Source organism: Sciurus vulgaris, assembly GCF_902686455.1.
Source record: "Sciurus vulgaris genome assembly, chromosome: 4".
In the NCBI taxonomy this organism is placed as follows: domain Eukaryota; kingdom Metazoa; phylum Chordata; class Mammalia; order Rodentia; family Sciuridae; genus Sciurus; species Sciurus vulgaris.
Window position 1 is genome coordinate 19988164 of NC_136464.1, and position 15621 is coordinate 20003784.

General features: G+C 37.6%; 1 protein-coding gene and 1 long non-coding RNA gene across 2 annotated transcripts in view; one reads left to right on the forward strand and one right to left on the reverse strand.

Annotated features, from left to right (window-relative positions):
• The window catches only part of LOC306660446, a 356489-nt gene that overhangs the window by 270632 nt on the left and 70236 nt on the right, over nt 1-15621 (reverse strand). The window lies entirely within an intron of this gene.
• On the forward strand, nt 12575-13158 carry LOC306659177 (thioredoxin-like). Its single transcript, XM_079136592.1, has one exon. The coding sequence runs from the start codon at nt 12605-12607 to the stop codon at nt 12920-12922; it is 318 nt and encodes a 105-aa protein (XP_078992718.1). The 5' UTR covers nt 12575-12604; the 3' UTR covers nt 12923-13158.

The window sequence follows — 15621 nt, forward strand, 5'->3', positions numbered from 1 at the left end:
AAAGGAAATTAGTTGCCCAGTTTCCTTCATCTGTTTTTGTTTATCTTGCTTCTTTACAAGGAAGGTTTTCATTTCATCTATGAGGTGGTAATGAACAATGAATAAAATGGTAATTATCTATATTGAATTCAGAGTACCCCCCCCCTTAAAAATTAAATGTATTTTCTTTGTATCTTCTCAAAGTGCTGAGCACAAACTTTTATATAAAGGCACTTAATAGATACTTTAAAAAGTGAATACATGACTTAATGAATGAATCACCCCCCGAAATACCCTGAAACTAATTCCAAAGTGTTTTTGTTTGGTTTTAATTTGCATTGTCCCAAACAACTGACTCCATTCTCCACCTCCCTTTCTTAACACAGTCACCATCTAAAAGACACAATCTCCTTTCTGTAGAGCTCTTTAGGCATGCCTGATTTGTATTCTTCAATTAAATTGTAGTCACAAATCTCTACATGCACTCTGGGTAGATCTAGCAGTAGCAGAGACACTTTCTGCCAAGAAAACACAGGCCTAAGTTTCAAAATTCTGGTGTTCTCCTTCTAGCTGTAAACCAGCCGGTTGACCTCAAACAAGTTTTTTGACATGCCTGTGCCTCAGTTTAGCCATCTTTTCAGTGGTGGTGGTGGGTTTTAAGACCAGCTCTCCCTATTTTATAGGGTTGGTGTGAAGTTCAGATGACATATATAAAGGTAAAAATGCTTTGAACTTTTCAAAGCACTACATAAATATAAGATGTTATTATAGGCAGATGTATTTTAAATCAATTATCTAGTTCAAGGGACCTTACCCTAAACAACCTGTTTTACTACTTATTGTTTCAGAAAGCAAACAGGCCTCTCTCTCTCTCTCTCTCCCCACACACACCTGCTGCTTCCAATCTGACAACTTCTCAGTTTTGAGGGATTCCCCTGGCCTTGGAAATAAGCATCTACAAATGAATATGAAAAAGCCAAGAATTTGTAAGAGTGCCCTCTGTTTTTATTCCACCCCCGCCCCCCAAATTTACCTTCTTAAAGTTCTGAGACAGAAAAGCAAACTTAATGAAGCTCAGCAGGCTTTTCGTACTACGTAATGTCAGGTATTTAATCGGGTAGATGAGCTATTCATTTGAAACTTGGCCATACTACATACATTTTGATTATCCTTCTATGCCAAACCTGTCTGGAAAGTACTTGGGGAACAAGGCAGGGAGGACTGACAGGGAGCTCATGCTAATGCATTCTCCATTCCTCACGGAGACATAATCAGGGCAATACTCACGGATTCATCAACATATTTTATTAGCACTTTGTGACCTATATGGTTTATTTTAAAGAATTACCTCAGCTAAGTACCTGACAGATCCTTATACAACTGTTTAAGTAATCAGGCTTGATAAATTCCTGTAACTTTGGTGAAATATCACCCTCAGGATCCTCCTCTTTTAAAAAAAAAAAAATTATTATTATTTATTTATTTTCTAGTTGGTAACTTAAAATCATCAGACTAATAAATAAGCAAACAACTACTACAAATGAGATACTCCTACTGAAAGACCCTCTCAGAGGTAGCACATAAAAACTCACATGAAATCCATGAGTCATCAGTTTCTACAGAGAAACTGTAAAATGAATGCAAAGTGTTCAATTATTGTACAAAACTTATATTAGTTGCATATACATATTTCCATCATACGATATGGTCTTACATGATAGCACTTCAATTGTTAATCTATTTTTTATGGGGAGTACCGGGGATTGAACTCAGGGGTATTCAACCACTGGGCCATATCCCAAGCCCTATTTTGTGTTTTTATTTAGAGATAGGGTCTCACTGAGTTACTTAGCACCTCATGTTGCTGAGGCTGGCTTTGAACTTGTGATCCTCCTGCCTCAGCCTGCTGGGATTACAGGCGTGCAACACCACGCCCAACTCAACTACTAATCTTTAATATATAGATTACATGATCTTAAAACAGGTATTTAATCATTATGACTGTGCTTCTAGAATGTGATCAGGAACTTCCTGCAACAGAATCACTTAGTGTGTTTCCCAAAATGCTGGTTCCTGGACTCTACCCCAAATTTGCTGAATTAGCATCTTTTAGGATGGAGCCCTGGGCTGAGGACCTTTTAAGCACTACACGTGAGTCTCATGTACACCACTTGGATCACTGCTGTCCTTTAGAAACAATGCAATGTGTGTAGAATCTCAGGATAAGTGCAAGGCAGGCGGCCTGTTTTATCCAAACCTGTCTCATGAGGCAGGCTGCGTCTTTTCTACTGTGTAAACTTGGTCAAGACACTTCACCTCTCTGAGCCCTGGTATCCTCACTTGTAAGATAATACCTGTTTGACAGTGTCATGAGGATTAAATGGTAACATACGAAGGGCTTCTATTCTAATGCCTGATGCGTAGTGAAACTGAAGCATATGTTCATTCTCTGTTTCCTCGTTAAACATGAGTTTACAGGTGCATTCTTCTTGTTCACTGTTCTTAGTATGCTTGGTAGAGTAACATGAACTACTAGTTTAATGACTAATATTTTGAGATTTTAAAACATTCCCGTACTGGACTGGGGTTGTAGCTCAGTGGTAAAGCTACAACTGCTCAGCATGTGTGAGGCCCTGGGTTGAATCCCCAGCACCAAATAATAAATAAACAAAACAAGCCATTGCTGAATGTTTTATATGTTATTTAATTTCATATCTACAATAATCCTTAAAAGTACTATTATTATTTTCATTTTGCAAATGAAGGAATTGAGGCTAGAGCTATAGTGTTACTTCTGTAATTTGCTCAGGAGCTCAAAGCCAAGAATTAGCAGAGCAGGGACTCAAACTCTAGAACCTAACTGTTCATTATACCATACGTTCTGTGTATTCTTTAAGTTATATTCCAACATATAAGCTAATCTCTTAGGAGGAATAAGCAACTGCAAAAGTGGAATTTATAAACATGAAGAAATACTGACAAATTAATGCCATAATTTTCTTTTTTATTTCTTTCTTTGGTGAGGTTCTAGGAATCGAACCTAGAGCTTCACACACGCTGAGCATGTCCTCTGCCTCCTGGCTACACCCTCAGCCCCTCCAAAATTTCCCTTTTTTTGTTGTTTTGTACTGTGTATTTAACCCAGGGGTGTTTTACCACTGAGCTACATCCCCAGTCCTTTTTATTCTTTATTTTGAGACAGAGTCTTGCTAAGTTGCTTGGGGCCCCCTAAGTTGCTGTGGCTGGCCTCAAACTTAAGATCCTCCTACCTTACCCTCCCGAGTTGCTGGAATTACAGGCATGTGCCACCATGCCTTATAATTTCCTTACTTTAGAAGGCCTTATTAGTTGCCTATAATAGAGCATGGCACATAGTAGGTGTTGAAAGCATGTGTTGAACAAATGGAAGGCAGATGCCAGCACACTGTATATGAAAAGTATACACCAGGGATAAGACTGGGGCATGGTGGTAGATCACTCGCCTAGCATGCATGAGGCCCTGGGTTTGAGTCTCAGCACCATATAAAAATTTTAAAAAAGGTATTGTATCCACCTACAACTAAAATATAAGTATAAATATTTTTTAAAAAGTATAAACCAAATTGATCTGATTTTCCAGATCAGCTTATATTATGACATAATGTAAACCTTTAGATCTTAGAGCTACATATAATCATCTTATTTGCAACAAATAGTTCTTGAGTCCTTGTTATGAAGGATGCACTAGTCTTTGGGATAATTATATAAAAACAAAACAAAGCAAAACAAAAACCTTAAAATACATCCTCAGCCCTTGGCATCTAACTGGGAAAACAACACAAGTGTATGGAAAATTGGATTCTAAAATCACCTTATGTGAGATAATAACTACCTTGTTATCAGTATTATTTTCTTTTTCTTTTTTGTGATATAATTTTTAATTTTTAAATTTGTTTTAATTAGTCGTACATGACAGTAGAATGCATTTATACATTTTGACAGATCATATATAAATGGAGTGTAATTTCTCATTTTTCTGATTGTACATATTGTAGAATCACATTGGTCATGCAGTCATATATGAACATGAAGTAATAATACCTGTTTCATTCTACTATCCTTCCTACCCCCACACCCCTTCCTCTCCCTTTACTCCCCTCTACTAATATAAAGTAACTCTATTCTTACCTATCCACCCGTTTATTGTGAATTAGCATTCACATATCAGAGAAAACATTTGGCCTTTGGTTTTTTGGCTTTGGCTTATTTTGCTTAGCATGATGTTCTCTAATTCCATCCATTTACCAGCAAATGCCATAATTCCATTGTTCTTTAAAGCTGAGTAATATTCCACTGTGTATATATATACCACATTTTCTTTATCCATTCATCTGTTGAAGGGCACTTAGGTTGGTTCCATAATGTAGCTACTGTGAGTTGAGCTGCTATAAACATTGATGTGGCTGCGTCACTGTAGTATGCTGATTTTAAGTCCTTTGGTTATAAACCAAGGAGTCATATAGCTGGGTCAAATTGTGGTTCCATCCAAGTTTTCTGAGGAATCTCCATACAGCTTTCCATAATGGTTGCACTGTTTTGCATTCCCACCAGCAATGTATGAGTGTACCTTTTTCCCCACATCCTCGTCAACATTTTTTGTTGCTTGTAATCTTCGTAATTGCCATTCTGATTGGAGTAAGATGAAATCTTAAAGTAGTTTTGATTTGCATTTCTCTAATTGCTAGAGATGTTGAATGTTTTTCATATATTTGTTGATGGATTGTATATCTTCTTCTGTGAAGCCTCTGTTCAGTTCCTTAGACCATTTATTGATTGCATTGTTTGTATTTTTTGGTGTTAAGTTTTTTGGGTTCTTTATATACCCTAGAGATTAATGCTCTATCTGAGGTGCGTGTGGTGAAGATTTTCTCTCAATCTGTAGGCTCTCTCTTCACATTACTGATTGTTTCTTTTGCTGAGAAGATTTTTAGTTTGAATCCATCCCATTTATTGGTTCTTGATTTAACTTCTTGTGCTTTCCCTAAAGTAAGTAAGTCAGATCCTAGACCTGCAAGGTGAACATTTGGGCCTACTTTTTCTTCTGCAGGATTTCTATTCTAGTGCCTAAGTCTTTGATACACTGTGAGTTGAGTTTCATTCAGGGTGAGAGACAGAGGTTGAATTTCATTTTGTTACATGCCACTTTCCATTTTTCCCAGCACCATTTCTTGAATAGGTTATCTTTTCTCCAGTGAATAAAAACAGAATTCTCATGCGGGTAAGATGGAGGAGAAGGGTCTTTTGATATTGGAGGTTGCAAGGACACAGGGATCTAGGTGCCTTTTCTGAGACAGGTCCCATAGTACTCTGCTTAGGGCAATGCTCATTGTGAATGTACAACTCAGATCTCTTTGCTGAACAGGGACAGGAAAGTCAGGTATGTTGTTAGTACAGAAAGTAAACTTGGTTGCCTGGAATGAAGAGTTTGTGTAGGGCAACTTTAGAATATATGTTATTCCCAAACCCATAACCCTGTTCTTGATCTTAGCCAAAAGGCCAAGATCAACTAAACTTATAACCTTGACATGCTCAGCCTTTGTTTACTGATAGCCTAAGTCACCTCACCTTCAATTCCTTTCCGCTCAGTTAATCCATTCACTCATTTCACTCAGTGAGGCAACAGTGAATTCCTATTAGGTGCTGGCCACTTTTCTGGTGCTATTGACAGAGCAGTGAACAAAACAGACAAAACTCTCTGTGCACATGAAGCTTTTACTGTACTGGGAAAACAGGTATTAATGTGTAAATAAATAAAGGCTATGAAGAAAATAAAACAGGCTGTTCACAATGACCGTGGTGGGGGTGGGGTGCTACTTTTGTTAGGAAGGGCTGAAACTTGTCCCTCCAGCTGTAGTTGGATGTGATGAGAGGCAGAGAGGCCTGAGAGGAGGCCAGAGAGCTGGTCTAATTTAGGGTGAGGAGTTTGGCTTTTAGAAGGTTTTAAGCCAAGGATGGATACAGTCTCATTTACATTTTTGAAATTTTACTCTGGCTATGTGGACAATGTACTGTAGAGACATGATTAGGCATGTTAAAGTAATTCTTGTAAAAGGGAATAGGGTCTTGTAGGATTAGCTGTGGAAAAGAGGAAAAGTGAATGGACCTGGTCTCTTTTGAGGCAGACCTACAGTGACTTGCTGATGGAGTACACCGGGCAGGTGAGGGACAGGAGGGAAAGAGAGCAACTGATCCAGAGTGATCTCCCAGTCTTTGGCCTGAGCATCTGGGTATGGATGGCAGTACCATTATCTGAGATGAAGAAATCTTGAGAAGAAATAATATGGCAGGTAAAGGAAAACACTTCTGTTAAATTTGCAATTACCCTCTTTTTTTTTTTTTTCTTCTGAGAATTTCCACTCTATAATTACCATGTCAATTTTAATTTATTAATTTATTTATTTTTGGTGCTGGGGCTCAAACCTTGGGTCTCACACATCCCAGGCAAACATCCCCAGCCCCAGCTTAATTTTCATACTTATCTGGCATTAATTTCCCCCCAATAGTGTCTTCAAAAAGAAGACTTATCTTGTTAATTGTTTTATCTCTTGAGTCTAGAACACTGACAGGCATACAGTATATGCTCAATAAATATTGGGATTTGTTGAGTCTGGTTCAGTGGTTCTCAAACTCAAGTGTACACCAAAATCACCTGGGCAGCTTAGTGAAAATTTACATTCAACCCCTAACCTAGCCCATCTCCACCAAAACTCTGCTGTTGTAGGTCTGCAGTTGTACCGGAACTGCATATTTAGCCAGCACTGTAGATGGGCAGTGGACTGCAAGCTATTGCAGTGGGTTAGATATATCTGTGTTCATTCAAATATTTACCTTAAAACCACATTTTGGTGGCACTCCAAAAGACCAGAGCGTAGTTTTAAGCATTCATTGATATTCTCAAAGACAGTCAAATCACAAGGTGTTGATTTAAAAGCTTTTGAGAGAACCAGTGAAAGAATTCTGGAGTCCCGTCTATCTCATTTGACTTACTCATTGGAGACCAGGAAAGGGTCTCAGAAGTATTCATCATGTAAAGAAATATGGTGAACTAAGTGCTAGAATTTCAAGGACAGCAAGACACACTCTTCTTTTACTACATCTCCAACGTGTCCCTATTTATGCATATGTGAAATTCCCTTACTTGATGATTATAGTAAATGTGTGTTCTGTTTGCACAGCATCTATTTCCTTTTCCAGTAACCCCAATATTCCTCTGTAGAACTTTTTTTTTTTTTTTACCTCATTGCTGCAGTCTTGGCACCCTGTTCTTCCCTGAGGTAGGGGTTGGCTCCAAGCTGAACCCACCAGATATTCCCTCCTTAGCTTGCAAACCTTGAGTAAAGTAACACAAAGGTTTAAACATATCAGGATTCTGCTCAGGGAAAGTCCCTAAAGAAACCATGGTTAGATACTACTTCAAAGATCTCATAGAACTCACTTGGCTCCTGTCATTTCCCAGACCTGATTCTTCAGCTCTTCCTTCAATAGGAGCCATGAGCCTTTTTCTTCCAATAAATCCATGTCTTGTTTAAGTTAGTTGGAGCCATCTCTGACACTGATAAAATCTTTGCAATCTACAATTAGAGATAAAGCTTTCAGAATAAATTCTTTCTGGGAGCTATAACACAGTGACCTAAATTTTCACTAACATGCAAATGTCCAATAGCAGAGCCTGAACAGCACAGAGGAGAGTGAAATGCTCCCACAGCGTGACATCCATCAGTCCTACCATTGAGGTGGGAAGGAAAAGGGACAATAGGACATGACACTCAAATTCCGCTTTGCAAATGTGCCCTGTGTTTACACATGAGATAAATACCTTGCTGGAAACTCTCAACAATTTTATTTCATAATTTCTACCCAGCCAACTCAGCTGCTGAATTTCTACCTTCAGACTAAACTATCAGGGTAAGCCTTTCCAAAGCAGAGCATAATTACTAGGACACACAAATCTAAGACATCAATTTATGAACATGAGAACTCATAACATTAAATTTAGTTCTCATTTCCTTCTGTGGCCCCCAGGGACAAAAAGGAACATCCTGTCCTTTTAATCATTTGGGTTAAATCTTAGTCATTTGTTGACCTTCCTCCTCTCTCTACTTTTAAAAAGACCTATAACTCTTTAAGACTCTAAGAAATTAATAATTCATGTCTTATGAACACGATCCCCTGAACAAGACAAGTTTCTCACAATCTCATTCACACTGCTTGCCAAAATTATATAACAACAGATAGGATGCTGAACAAGTCAACAGCATTTTGAGTGTGAACCACGCCCGGGGAGAGATAATAAACATGTTATAGTTTAACAGAAGTAATAAAATGAAATCTAATCACTTGCAGATTATGAGAAGTGTAAATAGAGATGAAATATAAAAATGAGTCTAGTTAGTTTTTTATTTTATATTTTTTATAGTCCTTGCTATTGGTGAAAACTAAACATAACAGAGCTGAATATAAAACCATATTAATTCTTCATGGCAAATTGTTTTCATTTCAAATGCAGGAGGTGGGGGAAATCACCATTCTTATCTTTTTTTAATTTTTAAAAATTTGTTATTATTAGTTATGCATGACAGTAGAATGTATTTTGACATATTATACATATATGGAGTATAACTTCCTGTTCTTCTGGTTGTACATGATGTGGACATTCTTATCTTTAAAATATAAAATAGTATAACTTACCGTGTGCCAGGTACTATTCTAAGTACATTATTTCATTTAGTTCTTACAACTCTACCAGGTATTAGCCTATTATACTTATTTAGAAACTGGAACTGAGGTACTGAGAAGTTAAGTAATTGCACAAGATCAAAGATCTGGCAAATGGCAGAGGCTGGATTTTGAATGTTGGCAACAGAATGGATCTCAATCCCTTCTCTTTCTATTTTCCAGCATGACTTGGCCATTCAGTAAGAAAGTACTTGATCTTTCCCTCTACCTGTAGTTGAGGCCCTTCTAACCCTTCTTTCAATGTTTAAAACTACAATAAAAAGCTACCTGAGCCAGATAGTCCAAATAAATAGGTTTCCTGGGAGTCAAATTACTTGCATGTTAATTGTTAACTCAATGGTAAGCCTTTCTAGCAGCCTTTACAGTAATTTACTTCCCCAGATTTTACCTTAAGTTCAATAGTAAGAATTTAGCTATCTAATCAAAGTCAAATGAGCAAGGATCACAGTTTTCAAACTAATTTTCTACCTTGTTACAGAGAATTTGGGGAACAATCTCTCTCAGAACGGTGGGTTCTTTTCATGATGGGTGGTTTCCTTTCTCAGCCAGGGACTTGTATCATGGAGTACAGGTGACACACACAGCAAATGGCCTATTCTCAAACATGCAGAGGCTCCACCACTGTGGGGTGCGTTTTCTGAGCCAGTCTTTCTGGTGTCTAGCCATCACACAACTGCCTCAGCCCAGAAGGTGTGGTTTCTTAAAGACCCTTCTCAGTCTTTTTTCTTTATTTTTCTCACCAAATGGGATGATAAAATCAATGCAACCCTGATTGCTTTTCAATAGATTGTCAGAGTTTGTACAGGATGGCCCTGTGGTTGGGCTTGACTTTTGTGCTTTCTGGGAGTATTCTAGCCCTGCTTTCTCCAGGCCGTTGCTTTTTTTTTTTTTAAATGTATACGTATGTTATGAAGACTTTTGTAGAGTACTGGATTCGGAGTCCCAAACTTTACCAAGAAGTAGGATGATACAGGGTGACTAGGCTTCCTCTGTGCCTTTGTTCTCAGAAGAGATTGGAGAAGAAAAGTATGACACCCGCTGTCCCTGATCTCATACATTTATTGTAGGATATCAAATGGTACCTAGGTTAGCCAGTTGCGAACAAATGGGTAAAGGGATCCAACGCTGTATAGACAAGATGCAAGAAAGTATGCAAACTTGAAAGCAGGCATTTTCTAGTAGGTCAGTAAAAGAATCACAAGGATTTAAGCAAGTCTCTCAATTGTTCTCTCCCTATCTGTAAAATGGGCATGGGAGTCAAATGATACATCCATAGACTTGGAAGAGTACTTGGAAGTTATTTGATCCAGTGTTTGATCCACTTCTAGAATTTCATCTACAGAATCCCCAACAAGTGACCTATCATCTGGCCGCCCATGAAGGGAACTCATCTCCTTATGTTCCTCGTGCTAAGCCAAATTCTGCATCTCAGCACCTTCATTCATTGATCTTGATTCTCTCCATGAAGTTCTGAGTTGCAATGTAGATGGCAAGAGAGGTGATGCAGTTCAGTGGAAAGAAAATCAGGTGAATCTGAGTCTGGGCCCCAACTTAAGCACTTTGCTGGTTGTAAAATCTTGACCAAATCGCATCAGTTCTATGAGACTCAGTTTCCTTATCTGTCTGATGGAGACATTGCAAACTAGGAAGAAAATGTGTTGACAGGATTAAAATAATTTCTACAAAATATCTTCATATTTGCTTAATAAAATTATTAAGAAAATTCTTTCTCTTAGACTATAATAAAAAATCAATTTTTATTGAGGCCCGAGGAGTTTATGGCATGATTTCAAGTTTTCGTTTCAGTGGTTTTTTCTTCAATTTTCTTAACTTTTCCCTTGTTCCATTTCTAAATAAAGTCACTTTCTATATATTTTCATGCAGTTCCCTTTCCTATCAATCCACATATTCTTTTGCTTATACAATTAGAAAAGGAGAAGGAAGCTTGAACATGGGCTTAAAAAAGTTGTAGGTGTCCGTATGCTGACCAGGAAAAAACAGTTCACAATGAAGATGAAGTTTATTGTCTTACTTGAAGCATAAGAGGCTTCTGAATTTTGCTGCCAATAAATAATCACTTCTGAAATAAAAGACAGTTTGGGTAGGAGCTAAATTGTACCCTGGAGGAGAGATTATACAATACATTGCTAACTTTACTATAAAGGAATCCTGTGAATTTAGGAATGAAATAATCCAGAGCTACAGTCAGTTGAAACCTTGTGGAAAATTTCCTTAGGGACAGAAGTCTAAAAAGTCTCCTCTTGAGTTTGTTGATAACTATAAAAAAGTCAAAACATGGGACTCTTGGGTCAAGCACATCCATGAAAATGAAGCTACCCTACAGAAATCCACATATATGGGCAGTGGATGTAGTTCTGTGGTACAGCACCTGCCTAGAAATTCATGTATGGACATTCATACAAGATGAACATCCTTGTTCATTGCCATGTGGTTTCCAATAACAAACAGAATAAAAAAAATAATCATGACCTTCAGTAGGAGACTAGTAAAAACACTATAAAGGACCCCTAAAATGGGATACTCTGCCCTCTTTTTTTTTTTTTTTTTTTTTTTTTTTGGTAGTGCTGGGAATTAAACCCAGCACCTTGAGTTTGCAAGGCAAGCACTCTACAAACAAGCTATATCCCCAACCCTACTCTGCACTCTTAATAAAACATGAGTGGCCTGACATGATGTCCTTGACACATTGCTAAGGAAAAACTATACTGTAAAACAATATGTGAACAGTAATGCTTTATGTGTATATATGAATGTGTATACATACATACCCCTGTATATTCATACAGATAAAAATACATAATATATGTATTTAGAAAAAAGTTGGAAATCTATACCTGAAACAATGTTGACAGTAGTTAATTCTGAGGAGTGGGTTCAGGAGCATGAGAGAGATTTTCATTTTTTACTTTAAATGCTCATATATTTGAATGCCTTAACATAGGTGAACATTATTTGTATAAATTTTTTTTTTTTTTTTTTTTTTTTTGGTACTGGGGATTGAACTCAGGGATTGAATTTACTGAGTTACATCCCCAACCCTTTTTGCTTTTTATTTTGAAACAGTGTCCAGTTAAATTGCATAGGGCCTCCCTATGTTACTGAGGCTGGTTTCAAACTTGCAATCCTCTTACCTCAGCCTCCTGAGTCACTGGGATTACAGGTGTGTGTCACCGAGACCAGCTATTTATATAATTTTGAAAACAGTAAAATGAGAATAGCTAAGTTCAGAAATCTATCTAAGTATCTGGTTAATTTTTCCTAAATTTTAGGAGTCCTTATGTGGAGCACACCTTTTAAGAAAAATTAATAAACTTAATCTGTTTCCTTTGTACCAAAAGACCCTCGCATCTGAAAGACCAACTGGTTTAGTTCCCAGTAAACACCCACCTATTCAAGCCCTAGGAACAAGAGAGGATTCTGGAACCCCTGGCATCCCAGGGTTCCTTTACTCCTCTCCATGGCTTCCTCGAGAGCCCAGATGGGACAAAATGTCACAAACTGAGTGTGACTCTTATGAGTGTTTTCCTAGAAAGGAGGGGAGATTCGGTGATCAGATAATTTTCCACAGCAACATGACGTGTGCTGAGAACTGGTTGCTGTGAATGAAGGACTCAGGAGTATCCTACTTGGGCTTGGCACTGTAGACACCTGACATCTGGCATTTGCTAGAAGCCAGTTCAGTTGATTAAAGGACAGTGTTTTAATGAGCACTGGGGTTTAATTTTTTCAAGGGGCCAAGTTATTTCACATAAAGAAATATTCTTGTTCCAGCTCTTTCTGGATCTGTTCCCATCTACTCCAGCTGCTGCTCGTCAGACCCCCAACAGCCATGGTGAAGCAGGTCGACAGCAAGGAAGTTTTTCAGGAAGCTTTGGCGGCTGCAGGAGACAAACTTGTAGTAGTTGACTTCTCAGCCAACTGGTGTGGCCCTTGCAAAATGATCAAGCCTTTCCTTCATTCCCTCTCTGAAAAATATTCCGACGTCTTGTTCCTGGAAGTAGATGTGGATGCCTGCCAGGATGTCGCTGCAGAGTGTGAAGTCAAATGCATGCCCACCTTCCAGTTTTTCAAAAAAGGTCAAAAGGTGGGTGAGTTTGCTGGAACTAACAAGGAAAAGCTTAAAGCCACCATTAATGAATTTATCTAATCATGTTTTCTGGAAAACATAACCACCCATCAGCTGTTTAAAACTTGTAATTTTTAAAACATTATGGAAAGTATGAAATATGGAAACTATGTACCCAACTGCCATCGGATTATAAATGACAATAAGCTATTCATTCTACCCTTTTAAAAACTGTTCTTCAACAACCACACTGTATCACTAATGTCAGCCAACTACTTTTTGAAATTGTTCTACTGTTTGTAAAGATTAGTGGAATAAAAGATGTACATGGTTAAATTCATTAATTTATGCATTAATCTCTTTCACTTGTCAGTGGTAAAATACAGAAGTTAGCAGTCAGTTGAAGGTTTATGGGTCAGAAATATTTGAATTGGAATTTCTAGTCTGATACTTACTGGCTGAAAATCTTGGCAAGTTCTATAGCCTATCCAAGTCTCCGATTCCTCATCAATTAAATAAGGACAGTAATCAAAGGTTGTTGGGAGGATTTAAGAACATTTCAGGTACTTAGCATAATACCTCGCTGTACTACAAGTTCAATAAAAGTTAAGTAGCATCATTCATGAGTTTATTATTCAAAAATTATTTATTGTACATCTACTGTGTGCCAAGCTTTCTGCCAGATTCTGAATTTTTAATATGGTTGGGACATGAATATTGCTTTTAAGTGGGCTAAATCTAGAGATTCTTAACCTAATAGAATTAAGGGACTTTCTGAACTTGGATGAGTTTACATCTCTATTTTTCACTAACCTTTAATGAAATTTAATATTTCCTTCAATTATGAATGTATTCAACAAATCATAGAAGTATTGCCATAATAGATGACTTTGTCACCAACAGAAATCATAGACACTTTCATAGCATACTGTTTTCAGGAGAAATTTTGAAATTTCATTTTGTATGTCATTACTTTGAAATTATAATAGTTATTAGACACACCACTAGACCTAGGAATTATGTTAATAAAGAAGTACATATGTAGCTGGGCACGGTGTTACATGCCTGTAATCCCAGTGGCTCAGGAGGCTGAGGCCGGAGGATCTCGAGTTCAAAGCCAGTCCCAGCAAAAAGGAGGTGCTAAGCAACTCAGTGAGACCCAGTCTCTAAATAAAATACAAATAGGGCTGGGGATGTGGCTCAGTGGTTGAGTGCCACTGAGTAGAATCCCCTGAACCCACCCCGAATAAAAAAGAAGTACATATGTAACTATATCTCAAATATTGTTTTTCATTTTAAAAACTGTAAATTAAAAATTTCTTTTGTGCTCCTATGTGTCTTATTTTAGGTATTGCAAAGTGTTTTGAAACAAGTATATACATGTATTGCATGCATGAGGATGCTCAGAACAGCACTATTCATTAAATACAAAACTGAAAACAAATTAAATGTCCATCAATAGAAGAATGAACAGCCAGGTGTGGTGGTACATGCCTGTCATCCAGTGAGGAAGGAGGATCACAAGTTCAAAACCAGCCTTGGCAACTTAGCAAGACCCCAAGCAACTCAACAAGACCCTGTCTCTAAATAAAATACAAAAAAAAGAGGGCTGGGGAATGTGGCTCTGTGGTTAAGCACCACTGGGTTCAATCCCTGGTACCACAAAAAAAAAAAAAAAAAAGAATAAATCATCAGAGGTATATTGATACAATGAAATACCACCTAGAGATGAGGATGAATTATCAATTGTTATATCCAAAAACATGCATGAATCTCAACCCTTAAATTGAACAAAGAAACCAGACACAAAAGGGTGTATATTGTATGATATAATTCATATAAATTTGAAAAGCAGATTAATCTCTAGGTTAGAAGTCAAGATAGTTTATTCTTTATGGGGTGGGACTGAGACTTTTAAGATATTTATTGTTCTGGATGCTAGAAATATAAATGTATTCTCTTTTTTCAAGTTCATTAAGCTATATAGATAGATCTGTAATGTGTGCACTTAGATTCATACCTTAATAAAATTTACTTTAAATGGGGGTCCCTATGCTTTCCTAGTTTGTCAAAGAGGTTTATGACTCAAAAATGATGAAGAACTTCAGGTCTAGTTGGAGAGACAAATCCAGAGAAATTACTACCCAACGATACAATGTGTTATACACAGCTGGATTTTCCAGGTCACCCTGACCATGTGTCCTATCTTTTTTTTAACATGGGAAGTATGCTCAGCAGCTATAGAAAAGGAATTACAAAATATTGTGGAAGTACAGAGAAGGGAACCATTAAACTTGCTGGAGGTGATCAGGAAGAAATCTCCTGGAGGAAGTGATACTTGGTGGGGCCCCAGAGGATAAGTCAACTTTCATCTGAAGGGCTAGCTGTCAAGCAAGCGTCAGGAAAAAGTAAGTGTGCTGTATTTGGAGAACATTAAGCTTTCTGGTGTGATTAGTTCAAAGGGCCATGATTGATGAAAGGACATGAGAGAGATACATGAATGACTATGTATTGGGCCAAGATGAAGCAACAAATATTTGTTTATTCTTTTGTTTTTATGTTTTATTGAAGGAATAGACATAGAAAAGATTGCTCCAAACAAGCTGGATGGATTTTTGCAAACAGAGCACATCTATTTTCTTAGCACCCAGATTAAGAAATAGGACATTAACAACCTATCAGAAGCATATTCATGCTTCCTCTCAATCATTACTGCTCCCTACCCCTGCCAAATTTAACCACTATCTTGACTTCTAACATCATCGATTGGTTTTGCTGGG

Coding starts and splice junctions, on each gene's coding strand:
- LOC306659177 (XM_079136592.1), top strand. CDS start 12,605: ATGGTGAAGCAGGTCGACAGCAAGGAAGTTTTTCAGGAAGCTTTGGCG.